We start from the raw sequence: 12,896 nt of genomic DNA on the forward strand, positions 1-12,896 counted from the left end.
GGAGAATATTATTGAAAAATACGGAGTCGCGATTGTCGATAATTTTACAATTTGATCAGAAATATTTTTTATGTGTAGGACAATAATGCGGTATTGCCGTACCAATTGTATTTTTATTTACAGTTGGTCGAAAACTTTTTTCTAAATTTCTATTAAATATTTCCTATTTTTTGCAAATTCGGAATATTTGAACGTCTAATTTATTTTTAGTTGAACTAAAGATAAGAGGCGTTTAGACTTGTTGGTAGCTCATCAGCGATCGATGGTACGCCGTCGGATTATTGTATTGCGTGTGGTAAACAATTGATTAGATGGCATGGCAGTAATGAGTCACTGATTTTATATTGATTTGAATGTTCACATTGGTTTGTAATTATATTTTGCTTCTTGCAAAAATGTCTGTTATATATATACCCGGATAGAATTTTACAATAGCATTTACCCTACAAACAATCATAAAACAATAAATATTATAGTTATTACTGTTTCAACATTGTTCGATGCCAAGTTCTCACAGTAGATTTACAATAAAATTTCATGTAACAATAAATTTCACTGTTCAGCAAAAAACTGATACAGTGCATTCACATTAAATTTTACTGTTTTCGAGAAAAAAATGTATGGAGAAAAATTGATTTTTTAAATGTTAAGATACATAACCACCCCCCTTTTTCACTGTAAAAGTTTATTTTACATTGAAATTTCCTGTAAAAATGTTAAAGTTTATTGTTTTTGTATTGTAGCATAACACTAAAGCTTACTGTAAATTATTGTAAAATTACTGTACTGTCACAGTGGAAATCATGGTTTTCTTACTGTACATTTCTATTCGGGTATCGAGTAGTAAGATGATTCAGTGTATCAATAGAATCCAAAATATATGTTGTGCTTGTGGGTGATGTGAATGAAAACAAACCTAGGAACAGATTACTTGCAAATTCAAAAATCAACCAAAAATAATGCATTTACTATCCATCGAAATAGAAATTAAAAATGTAGGGGGGAGGAGACTTGACCAGATTTTCAGTCAAACCTACGTAAATCTGTAAAAAAGTTTTTAATCCTTTAAAACTCGTTCAAATGTAATGTGCAAAAGTATGGTGCGTATTTTTCTGTAATCGTTTTTTTCTGGTCTAGTCTCCCTACCGCGAGGAGACTTGGCCAAGAGAATTTTGAAATATCAGAACAAAAAACAATATCATAAAAAAAAAAGTTGTAATCATTTTTTCATATTGCTGAGGTCCTTAGTACCAGTAAAAATATAAAAGAATTTCATAAAATTTGATTTTTTAATGCATATACCATTTTTTCCAGCACACGTTTTCCTTCCAACAAAAAAAACTAATTTTTTTTTGTGTTCTAACGACATTTAATTAACAAGGAACTGGAAGGTGTGAAATATGTTTCAATATTAAGAGCCATAGTACTCAAGGAGTTGAAGGAAGAAAGCTTACAAGAGGGTGGAATAGTCCCATATGAGCAAGCTTAGAGTTTCCCGGTGACTTAACCTTTTGTCTTCTACCGCAGGAGCCAGGATATTTTGACATTTTTCAATGCAAATCATCTGAGTCTGCGGCATGTCCGGACAAGCGTAAATTCACTTACGGCCAATTTGTTCACTGGATGAAAACCGGTTTTTGCTGGAAACCAGTTTTCAGGTTGCTGCACTGAAAAGCAATACATGGTAGTTCTAGCTATATAGATATAGTAGAATGTACCATTTTCAAGAAATAGTAATATTTACCATAAATTATTCATAAACTACCATAAAATGTTTGGAACCAGAATTCGGTTCGAAGAAACGTCCATAGTATTTTTTACTATTTTGCGTATTTGATTTAATCTTGATTCCATGGTTGAAGATAATACTAAAATTTTTAACAACTTACCACAAACATGGTAACAATGAAAGGTGTTTTCCAACTGAACATGGTGTACTTTTGAAAACACCACAAAAATGGTTATTTTCTGAGGCTTTATAGTATTTGTAAAATGACTGTACGCCATGCTAAAAAACCATTCCCGCGTGCATACAAAATAATAAGTACAAGTTTTTTAGCTTCATTTTGTTTTCCAAGTTGTAGTGAAATGAAGGCGAATCAACTGGAATTGGTTTCTTTATTTTTGACCCACAATCTACCATCGGTAAGAAAAATAACAAGTAATGAAGGCAATAAAAAGTATATCTAAATTTGTATTATTGCATTTTCTATCTTCTAGGCTCCGACGAAAAATATGTGATCAATGGAGATTGGAATACTCCGCAGAAAATTAGAAGTTTAAGGGGGCTAGAAAAATTTTCAGGATAATGCTGACGAATATATTAAGAAAATTAAAAAACCCCTTGTTAATTTAATTAAAAGAAATGCCTTATTTCTAGTATGCCTATACTGCACTACTATTACTATGACATGGTAAACAACAATGGTAATTTAAACTAGTTAGAAATTTTCAAAGCAACCATGTATATGGTAATTACGACAACTAGATTGTAGTTGGAGGTATAGTAAAGATTACCATTAATCTACCACGAAATAGTAAGAAATACCTTTGTCTATGTCGAAAAGGGCATAGTACATATAACAGGAATGGTATTCCAATTAAGTATTATATATTGTCTACCAAAATTCACTGGTGTAGCCTTTTTAATTTAAACCTCTAATATAGTAGTTTTTACCATGGTACTCGTTTCAGTGTGGTGACCAATTAGTTGAAAACGGGTTTTCAATGAAAACCGGTTTTCATTCAGGAAATTGGCCGTTAGTGATTTAGTGGCCTTTGTTACCGTTCTCACTTACACGTTTACTTTACCAACACGTCACTTCACTTGTTTTTACCTATTAAGCACTATTTAGACTCTCGGTGAAAATGAACGAGAACATGTGTTGAATACCTTCCATTGTTCACGGTGGAGGACGCCGTGAACAGTTTCATCAGTGAACAACGATTTCACGCTCAACTGACAGTTCACAGTTTGTCAGAATCCAATTTGGTATTCGAAGGTAAACGTTCACTGTGAACAGCGATGATACTTATGGGGTTTTCGATTGATTGACACCGGTGTAGTGGAGTGCACTGAAAATGCACCGTTTTTGCACTTTCTAGCACAAGTGCAGAAAACTTGGTATGTCCCATTTTTCACTTCTGCTAGAAAATGCAAAACCAGTGCAATCCACTACACCGGCGTCAATCAATCGAAAATCCCATTATATTCACCACTCCGCATCTATTCCGTCCATCGGCCCGTTTACACTCCTGGTGAACAAGTGAAACATCCACTGCGAACATATTTCACTGTGGAATATTTAAAATGATCGGGGAATACGAATATTATTGCATTGGTTCAATTATATCCAATAATTGCGCATGGATTCGCTAAGTATATTAATGAACTATCGTTTAGTTCTATTTTCATTAATTTCGATGGACTAATAAGTGAGATATTGGAAAAAACAATTTGGTTCGCATCGAGTTCACGTTCATTTTCACCGAGGGTGTAAATAGGCTTTTACCGTTATCACCTAAAGTGAAGTGATTAAAATGAACACCGTGAAGTGAGAATGACAGTGAGGTGATGTTCGGAATAACCATGGCGAGTTATTCATGATTGCCTTTTTTGTCGCTTCCTTTTTTAGCGGAAAGATGTCTGTAGCACACTTTGTTTTTGTGTTGATGAATTGTGCTCTGACACCGACAGTGAACTTTTTACTTTTATTATTTAACAAATAATAAAAGTAAAAGTTCACCTATTTATTTTACTTTGGAGTAATTTCTTCCTAGGTAAGTGCTTTACTTTTATACTTTTGTGATGACTAATTTAATTAACACTTCATTTCTATGCTATATTTCACCCTAAGGAGGAAAATTGGGTAAACACCAAAATTTCTCACCAGGCCGATTTTTTTTTTGTAAAACCAGTCTTTGCACTTGAAGGGCACAAATCCTTATTTGTTACACGGGTGCGTTTCGGCTTCGCCTCATCAGAAACCGACACTAACTTTTTGTCGGAATTGATTAGCGCCGCTTCTTTCATTTTTTTTGTTCTTTATCAGAACTATCCGGTTCTGTCGCTCCCCTCGGTTCTCTCAAGTGCAAGGAGGCGATTTAAAGTTTTCTCCAAAACTCTACGAGGCAGGTAAATTGTCGCTTCTCCGTCTTTTTCCTGCTAAAAAGTGTACAAAGATTAACAAAAATAATAAAAAACAATACAAAATTCAAACTTTGAACTTACTTCATTCTGCGTGACTGCTTTTCACCTTTGAAAATGATGATGGAAAAAATACATGAGAAGTGTCACTTTTTTCGACAAAGCGATCATGGCGTGACGTTCATAATAACAACCAGTTCATTCAAGTTGTCACTTTGGATGAACTCTTACATATTTTATCACGAAGGTGACACCCGAAATAGGGTGTTGATCATTTCACTTCGTTTTCACCGTGAAGTGATACCCGTAATAAAGGCCACTGTGTGTCGATTGAATACGGTGTCGGCAGCTTTCACCCAAAGCTGCTTGGTAGATTCCCATCATGGAACATTTTTTGTCTTTTTTATTAACAAGTAAGCACATGCCGCAGACTCAGGTGATTTGCATGCATGCCAAAATATCCTGACTCCTGCGATAGAAAATAAAAAGTTAAATCGCCGGGAAACTCTAAGCTTGCTCATATGACCCTATTCCACACTTATCTAAATTTTCTTTCTTCAACTTCTTTCTCTTCCTTGAGTACTATGGCTCTTAATATTGAAAAATATTTCATACCTTCCAGTTCCTTGCTAATTAAATTCCGTAACAACATAAAAAAGGAAAAATTGACTCACTCTTGGTCGTTAATGAAAAAAGAAAAGAAATCAAACCAATTATTACCGTCAGTACAAGGATGTCCCGATGTTGGAATGTTTTCTCCGGCCATCCAATAAGGTTGACAAATAGAAACTGACTAAAATCACAATCCTTTCTGTTCAAGATTTGTGGCTCGCTGCATGAACTTAGTGGTAGTTACTTACTTGCTTCGATCGGGTGTTTAAAAATCCGGTTTTTTGTTGTGTGCGCTACTTTCTAACCATCAGGAAAGAAATGACCGTGTACAGTTCACAAATATTTCCTTCTCGGTGTTGTGCTCCGTTCGCTCTACACTGCTCAACACGAATGATAATAAAACAAATCTGTAGCGGAACTATATTTAAAACTTCATCATTGAAGTGTTCGGTTGGTGCACCATATTGACCATATTTCCGAATTGTTTTCGAAACATTTTCAAAACAGTTTTCGTTATTAACACATGTCATATATACTCAAAAATTTAATACATCATTGCTGAACATATTTTCGTCAAGATGACGAAGAAATTGATTAAATCCATACATTACAGCAAAAATATAAGCAATGACGTTGTATAGGCGTTCCAAACTTCACTCGACTTTTCTTCCGAAATTTCGGAAAGGAGTTTCAATAGTGACAGGTAAATCTTTATTCACGACAAAATAAAATCAATCCGTCAATAGTTTTAGAGTTATAGTGCCCCCCGATGTGAAAAATGCGATTACGGAGAATGATCGATCTGCGAGTGTGACAACAAATACACACAAGCAACGCATGGCTGTTTAAAACAAAAGAATCCCAGCGTGGCCACCGAGATTGCGCGAGACTATTCTAGAAGTTCAATACTAAGAGCGAAGAAGTCATCAGCATCCAACGATCAAAACCAACGCCAACATCACAGGTTCTTTTTAGATCCACCATGATTATCATGAAAAATAGTTTGAAAGTTTTCCATTTAAACGTGATTGCGAATGTGAGGCCGGAGATGTAGTCACTACACTTCGACGATATCACAGACATTACCCACCCATCTTTTTTGTAGGCAAACGTTTACAAAAATTCCGTTTCCCAACGTTGAAGCATGTGACAATTATGCGTGGAACGGCTGCATATGAGCTGCCATTGGATCTCCCATCCCGTTATGCTCGTGAAAATGCAGAAGTAGGTTCGGTCTTTAACGAGTGTCGCACTAACATTTCTTCAATGCAACTACGAGCAGTCTGTTTAGGCTAAAAATGACTAAAATACACATTTTTCACAAATTTCCAATGTTTATTAATAATGTATGTTCTAATTGGATATATGTACTACATAATTGGAATCTACAACTACTATGTTTATAAAAAGTTTCCGATTATATGCGGAATCAGTGCAAACAAACCAAAACCTAATTTCCTCGATGACCACGAGCACGGATTGTCCAGAATTCGTACATCTTCGAAGTGCAAAACTAACACGCCAAATATCCTCATAGCATTAAAAACAATGAATTTTTTGTTCGCATTAAATACATTTTTCCTGAGACCAATGCTCTCCAATGACAAATAAGGGACAGACTACATGATGTTTCACACTACGACATATAGCTACTAAACTGCTGAACAAATAATTAAGCAAAATAAACATTTGGAAATCTAGCAAGATTTAGTTATGCTTTTATAGTTATATGGTTTATGTGGCGATAGCTGCATATAATCGCATCTCCACCTCAGCACCATACTGAGTACCTTATGTTTAAAAGCAGTCAGTGTTAGTGAACTATTAAGCATTACTGCAATGTTTTGTTCTACTTTGTGGTCAAAAGCCGAAGAAATTTATATGCTTTGGGAATATCTTATTAGGACTCAAATGATACCGATATAATCTACTGTAAATTACTATAAGCTCCATAAATATCTATGAAGCGTATGTTATGACTGCTGACGGATTGACGCCGATGTAATGAACTGCTGAATTTTCATCACCATTTTATCCGTCAATGTTTTATAATATAAAATTTATCCATTTAAATCCACCACATTCCATTTCTATGGCACTCGTGCTACCTCTGCAATGTTTCTAGTTTGAAACTGAACACATTGAGACAACGAAGTGTTTTCAATCACAACTCCACCATTCAAAACGCATCCGGACGGCTGACGAAACCCACAAAATCTTCTACTAAACAAAAGTGCCCTGTTTAGGGCACGAAATACTAGCAAAGACATGACGGCTCGCCGAACTCTTCCGGCGGTTCGATCTTGAACCCATGCTGCTCCAGCGCTTGCAGTTCTAGTCGGGATCGATTCGATTCCACCAAGGTGTTTGCAATGTCCTGAAACATCTCTTCCAACCCTTCGCCCGTTTTACAGGACGTCTTGTAGGTCGCACTAATGAGGCTGTGACACTGCTCGCAAAAAGATTCCATGTCCGCATCGGTTACCTCCGGATCACCGGTTTGCTCTAGGTCGAATTTATTCCCGACCAGGAAGATTTTTGCATTCTCCGCGTAGGTTACCACGTCTAGCATGTGCTGCGAAAGGGAATGAAATGAGGCCAAATTGTCCAGTGCGAAAACTAGCACTGCAGCTTCAGCGAACTTGTAGTAACTTGAAGTAACCGAAGCAACGCGCTCCATACCACCGGTATCCCACAGTTGCAACTAAAGACAGAAACGTCCATAATAAAATAACTATTATTCAAATGAGAAAGTAGTAAGACCCACCTTAACGTTTCGCTCGCCCACAGCAAAACTCCGATCAAAATGATCTAATCCGAGGGTTGACCTCCGGTCTGTTGTAGTCACAAAAGTATTAGTAGCAAAGCGTCGAAAAATAGAACTTTTCCCCACCCCATACTCGCCACAAAGGATAATTTTCTGCTCGGGAATGCGCACCGAGGCCATCATTTGCAGCCGGTGGGGATCAGTAAAAATGTAATTTGGTTTCTTTTAAGCTTTTGCTGTAATCACCTTCCAATTTCGTCTAATAATCCATCATTTAGAGTAAACGTTCTAATAAGTTGAATTGAATCTGCTGAAATCAGAAGTTTCGAAGCTATCTTACGATTATTTTAGCCGTCTGGGACTTCTCTTTCCAATGTTTTTGCACTGATCCAATTAATTGCAGACGACTTGATCCATTTGACAGCACTTTGTTTAGGTTTGATAGGGTTTCAGAGATGCCAGGTACTTTTTTCAAATGTCTGCAATAATAATTTAAAAGTCTGGGAAGAACAAAAAATGTCAGGAAAGCTAGTGTAACCAAAAGCCTTTATATTCAAAAATCTGCAAATATCTGCAACCAAACTAGAAAATCTGCAAATATCTGCGTCATCGAAAAAATCTGCAGCTTAAATTAAAAATCTGCGAATTTGCAGACTTGTCTGCAAATCTGGCATCTCTGTAGGGTTTGATGCTTTGGCAGCAAACCAGGGTTGAATGGAGAGGATCACAAGTAAAACGCAAAAGTTAGCGTTTCCGTGCTTATCCAGCACACGCTAAATTTTATTGCACAGTTCGCACCAAGGTATTTTTATTCTCAGGTGATACGATCCTCAAAAACACCGATCAGCCATGTTGGTTTAAAAAAAGACAGCTAACAACATTGTTTACTAGTTCTCTCCATATCTTTGCTTAGATTTCAGTGGGTACACAAAGTTGTTCGCTGTCATTTTTCTTCCCCGCAATCTGCTGCACGCTTACCTCACTTCTCACCTAGTTACTGCCAAAGACGAATCATCTTAGAACTTTAACGGCCAATTTCTTCACTGGATGAAAACCGGTTTTCGCTGAAAAGCAGTTTTCAGGTTGCTGGTCATCAATTAGCCGAAAACCGGTTTTCAACAAAAACCAGTTTTCATCCAAGTGAAGAAAATGAACTACCTTGGTTGTGCAACTATTTTTTTCAATATTATTTTATTGTGCAAACTGCTAAGCACTCTTCATTTCATTTGATTATATTCAGAACTGTACATATTTTGTCGTGTGTAATTTTAAACGTTCTTTGATTTGATGGAATTGTAAGGGAACACCTATCCGCCGGGTGAGGCCAATCGAGCGGGCATTTCTTGGACTGAGCAAACTAATTGCTTTGTTTGCTTAGTGTTTATTGGACCAACTATGGAACTTATCCACAAGGCATTTAGTGTGCATAAGGAATACGCATGGTCTTGTCTGAGTGGAATAATGACTTTTTGCCATGTTTGGGGATTGAAAATTAACAATTCGCGAGAAGAATCGAAAATCAGTTACTAATTTGCGGTAGTCATATCAGCACGAAGATCAAATGTATTATTGCCATATGCATTGATTTGTTTTAGTACAATAAATCATCAATTAATTATAATAATTGAAGAACTCTGTTACAAACAATTTGGAAACAATATTACCCATAATATCTATGGTTCTATGACTGTTTGTAGGGTATAGTCAAATACATTCTCTGTGGTATCGCCCTGATTGTTTGCGCGAAGGGCGAAACTTCAAATAAACAAACAAAATTACAGTTTCGTCCGTTGTATGTTTTGCTGTAGTTTAAGAAAGCAATATCGTAGAATCCAAATTTTTAGGTCAATTTGTTGCGTTTAGAAGCCCTCATTCGCAAGTATTAAAAAATTCCGCGCATCGCGCCTTTTCACAAAAAAGCATTGATTTAAAAAATCTGGTACCCCTGCGGAATATTGAGTTCTACAAGATGACGACACAAATGAACTCAAGATGAATACCGTTCATGTTTGACAATTCTCGGTGGTTTGTTTACTTTGTCAGTTGCATGAGAGTGAGTGCAACGGGTGCTCATCTGTTACATTCGAACTCACGTAACCCACATGTAAACAAACCACCGAGAATTGTCAAACGAAGTTCATCCGACTCAATTTGCGGGGTTATGTCGGTTGGTGTAAAACCTAATTGAGTTCTACAAGATGACGACACGAATGAACTCATAATGAATGAAGTTCATGTTTGACAATTCTCGGGCCCATATTATTGGCTCGAATCAAAACTCGTCGAAATGTCAATTGACGATAGGTTCATCCGGAGTGTTCATTTGTGTTTACCTTTTGCTAGCGTTGCCAATTTTATTTTGTGTCCAGCACCCAATGTGGCTACGCCACATCGCTTTTGCGCGTGCTGTCCGACTTCGCTACCGCTCAGTCGGACTTAAACTAGGGATAGCCCCTATGTTTAAGTAAGCCGGGCAAACGAGTGGATCACAGGTTCGCTTGCTTCCGACGGCGGGTCGGTGGCCACCTCGCCCGGGCCTCGGTTATGCGGCTAAGCCGCATCGAAATGGTACCCCTTAAACATTCTAACTTGAATCGGTTGTGTCACAGGAGCCGGAATACGAATTAGATCCAGCCAGCATTTCGGCTGAGTTAAACTGGGAAGTTTAGTAAAATTTAATCTGGAAATAAATTTTTTTTGGCAACGCTCCAGCACCCCGTTGATTTCACCACCTGGGCGCCAGGTTGACGATATGAAATGAACTTTGTTTACTTTCGACAAGTTTTGATTCGAGCCAACAACATCCAGCCCAATTCTCGGTGGTTTGTTTACTTTGTCAGATGCGTGAGTGCGAGCGCAACGGTTGCTCATCTGTTACATTCGAACTCACGTAACTACCATGTAAACAAACCACCGAGAATTGTCAAACGAAGTTCATCCGGCTCATTTTGTGGGGTTATGTCAGTTGGTGTAAAACCTAATTCTGCTCGAATCGCAACCGAAGAAATGATACCATCAATCAGCAACCCTGAAGCATGAATGACAGGAGGAACGAAATGGAAAACTGCGGATCTCGGCACAAGAGTACTGTCAAAACTAATCAAAATACCTCTGAATTATCACCAGGTCTGAGATTTCACGTTTCGATATTACGCAAAAAGTGGAAGGCCGGTAGCATTGCACTGTATATTATCAGCTCTTTTCGAACTAGCAGAAACTTTTAAAGGTAAATCAACGACAAACGGTAAAATTTCCGACAAATTGAGTTGGAGATTGTGTCAATTGTTTTAATATTTAAAATGATATTACACATAACCTAGATAGTATCGCACGAATGAATGTGATGAAATCTGGTACCAATTTTTGCAAATGTTTCACTTTTTTTTTTCTTTTCTGCAGGCTCGTCAAACTGAAATGGCCACACAATTTTTGAATCGTATCGGTCAACTTGGGCTGGGTGTTGCAATCGTCGGAGGTGTGGTGAACTCTGCATTATATAATGGTTTGTTTTCCGTCTCTTGCTACACGGATATTCTTATCTCGTTCTAATCAAATTCTACTTCCAGTTGACGGTGGGCACCGGGCGGTGATCTTCGATAGGTTTACCGGTATCAAACAGCAAGTTTCCGGAGAGGGAACCCATTTCTTCATTCCATGGGTCCAGCGGCCAGTTATCTTTGACATTCGCTCACAGCCCCGGAATGTTCCAGTTGTAACTGGAAGTAAAGATCTGCAGAACGTTAACATCACTTTACGTATTCTGTTCCGCCCTGTCCCTGATCAGTTGCCAAAGATTTACACCATTCTTGGTCAGGATTACGACGAGCGAGTGCTGCCCTCGATTACCACCGAAGTGCTGAAGGCTGTCGTTGCTCAGTTCGATGCTGGAGAGTTGATTACTCAGCGAGAAATGGTTTCCCAGAAAGTGTCGGACGATTTGACCGAGCGTGCGGCCCAGTTCGGTGTCATCCTGGACGACATCTCGATTACGCATCTGACCTTCGGCAAGGAATTCACGCAAGCCGTCGAAATGAAACAGGTGGCCCAGCAGGAAGCGGAAAAGGCCCGTTTCATGGTTGAAAAGGCCGAACAAATGAAGCAAGCGGCTATCGTTTCGGCAGAGGGAGATGCCGAGGCTGCTGCTCTGCTGGCAAAATCCTTTGCCGACAGCGGTGACGGTTTGGTAGAGCTACGACGAATTGAAGCGGCCGAAGATATTGCCTACCAACTGAGCAGATCGAGAGCCGTTGTTTACCTTCCAGCGGGACAAACGACACTGCTCAATTTGCCCCAGTAGGGTGAATAGAGACGGTGTGTAGGATGGTGGAGCATTTCTAATTTGAATAGTTATTAGAGGAACTAAGTTTTCATTTATTTTATGTGACTACCTTAACCGGACAGCTCGATTTGTTTGGAACGCAATATAGCAGCGAAATTTGCGCTTGATTATCATTTTGCAAGTCTGCTTGGTTGGTGAAAAAATGTTCCGGTTGGGAGCTGTCGTTTCCAGTGTCCATGGTAGTCAGTTCAACAATTTCGAAATGTGCATTTTCTTTGAAGCCTGCGAGCTACCATTTAGCATAGTACGTATAATAAATACAGTGGATTTTGTTGGAAGCAAAATTTCTTCTATTCGTACAGAATTAAATATTGTTTAAGAATGAAAAGATAGTTTTCGGCTAAAAGGCGTTCGGTGCTTGGCGCATTTTTTAATAAACATTACTGGATATATCGATTTATCGTAGACTTTTTGCCGATACACCCCTTTCTCCGTGATTTTCTCTATGAAGCTAGTAAATGGCACGCTAGAGGTCATATTCTCACAGTCACGTCACCTGGTGACTGGAAGGAATTTTTCTTCTAGTCGCTAGGTAACGTGACTGTGAGGATAGGGCCCATGTTTATCTATACTGAAATTGCCCTTCTCGACGTCTGTCATTGATCCGGCCTTGCACCCAACAGCAAACGGTATCAAACAAAGCAAAAGATAACGAGCAAAACAAAATCTACGCGATCTAAACATTGTCAACTCAACCGTAAGATGTCAAACTAACATCATCGTGGAATGTCATAGACAAGGCAGCAAGCTGCCAAATTCTATGAATAACAATGTAGTGTTGATTATCAGGGAATTAAAATCCGTAAATAACATTCGTTTCTGCCGCTGCAGCGAGACAGTACATTCTAAGCCTCGTCGATTCTGTTCCACTGTGAAACAGAATACAACTTTGCTTTAAAATCGGAATTTTGTTACAAAAATAATTAAATATGTGGGCAATTTGTTGTGCTGCCTATATTCTTATTTACATAATTCCGGCATTCCGCCACAAAAAGACGATTTCGGACATTAAAAATTACTCAACCGCTCAG

General features: G+C 38.2%; 2 protein-coding genes across 2 annotated transcripts; one reads left to right on the plus strand and one right to left on the minus strand.

Annotated features, from left to right (window-relative positions):
* Window positions 1–6,093: 6,093 nt before the first annotated feature.
* Window positions 6,094–7,973, minus strand: LOC131684961 (ras-related protein Rab-4). The gene is made up of 3 exons (XM_058968256.1): window positions 7,867–7,973; window positions 7,527–7,785; window positions 6,094–7,463 (listed from the first exon to the last, which is right to left on the minus strand). The coding sequence occupies exons 2-3, from the start codon at window positions 7,707–7,709 to the stop codon at window positions 7,017–7,019; spliced, it is 630 nt and encodes a 209-aa protein (XP_058824239.1). The 5' UTR covers window positions 7,710–7,785; window positions 7,867–7,973; the 3' UTR covers window positions 6,094–7,016.
* Window positions 7,974–10,596: 2,623 nt separating this feature from the next.
* Window positions 10,597–12,256, plus strand: LOC131684962 (protein l(2)37Cc). The gene is made up of 3 exons (XM_058968257.1): window positions 10,597–10,752; window positions 10,926–11,028; window positions 11,093–12,256. Exons 2-3 carry the CDS (start codon window positions 10,941–10,943, stop codon window positions 11,821–11,823), a joined length of 819 nt encoding a protein of 272 aa, XP_058824240.1. The 5' UTR covers window positions 10,597–10,752; window positions 10,926–10,940; the 3' UTR covers window positions 11,824–12,256.
* The last annotated feature ends 640 nt before the right edge of the window (window positions 12,257–12,896 follow it).

This window comes from Topomyia yanbarensis, chromosome 2 (assembly GCF_030247195.1).
Source record: "Topomyia yanbarensis strain Yona2022 chromosome 2, ASM3024719v1, whole genome shotgun sequence".
NCBI lineage: Eukaryota > Metazoa > Arthropoda > Insecta > Diptera > Culicidae > Topomyia > Topomyia yanbarensis.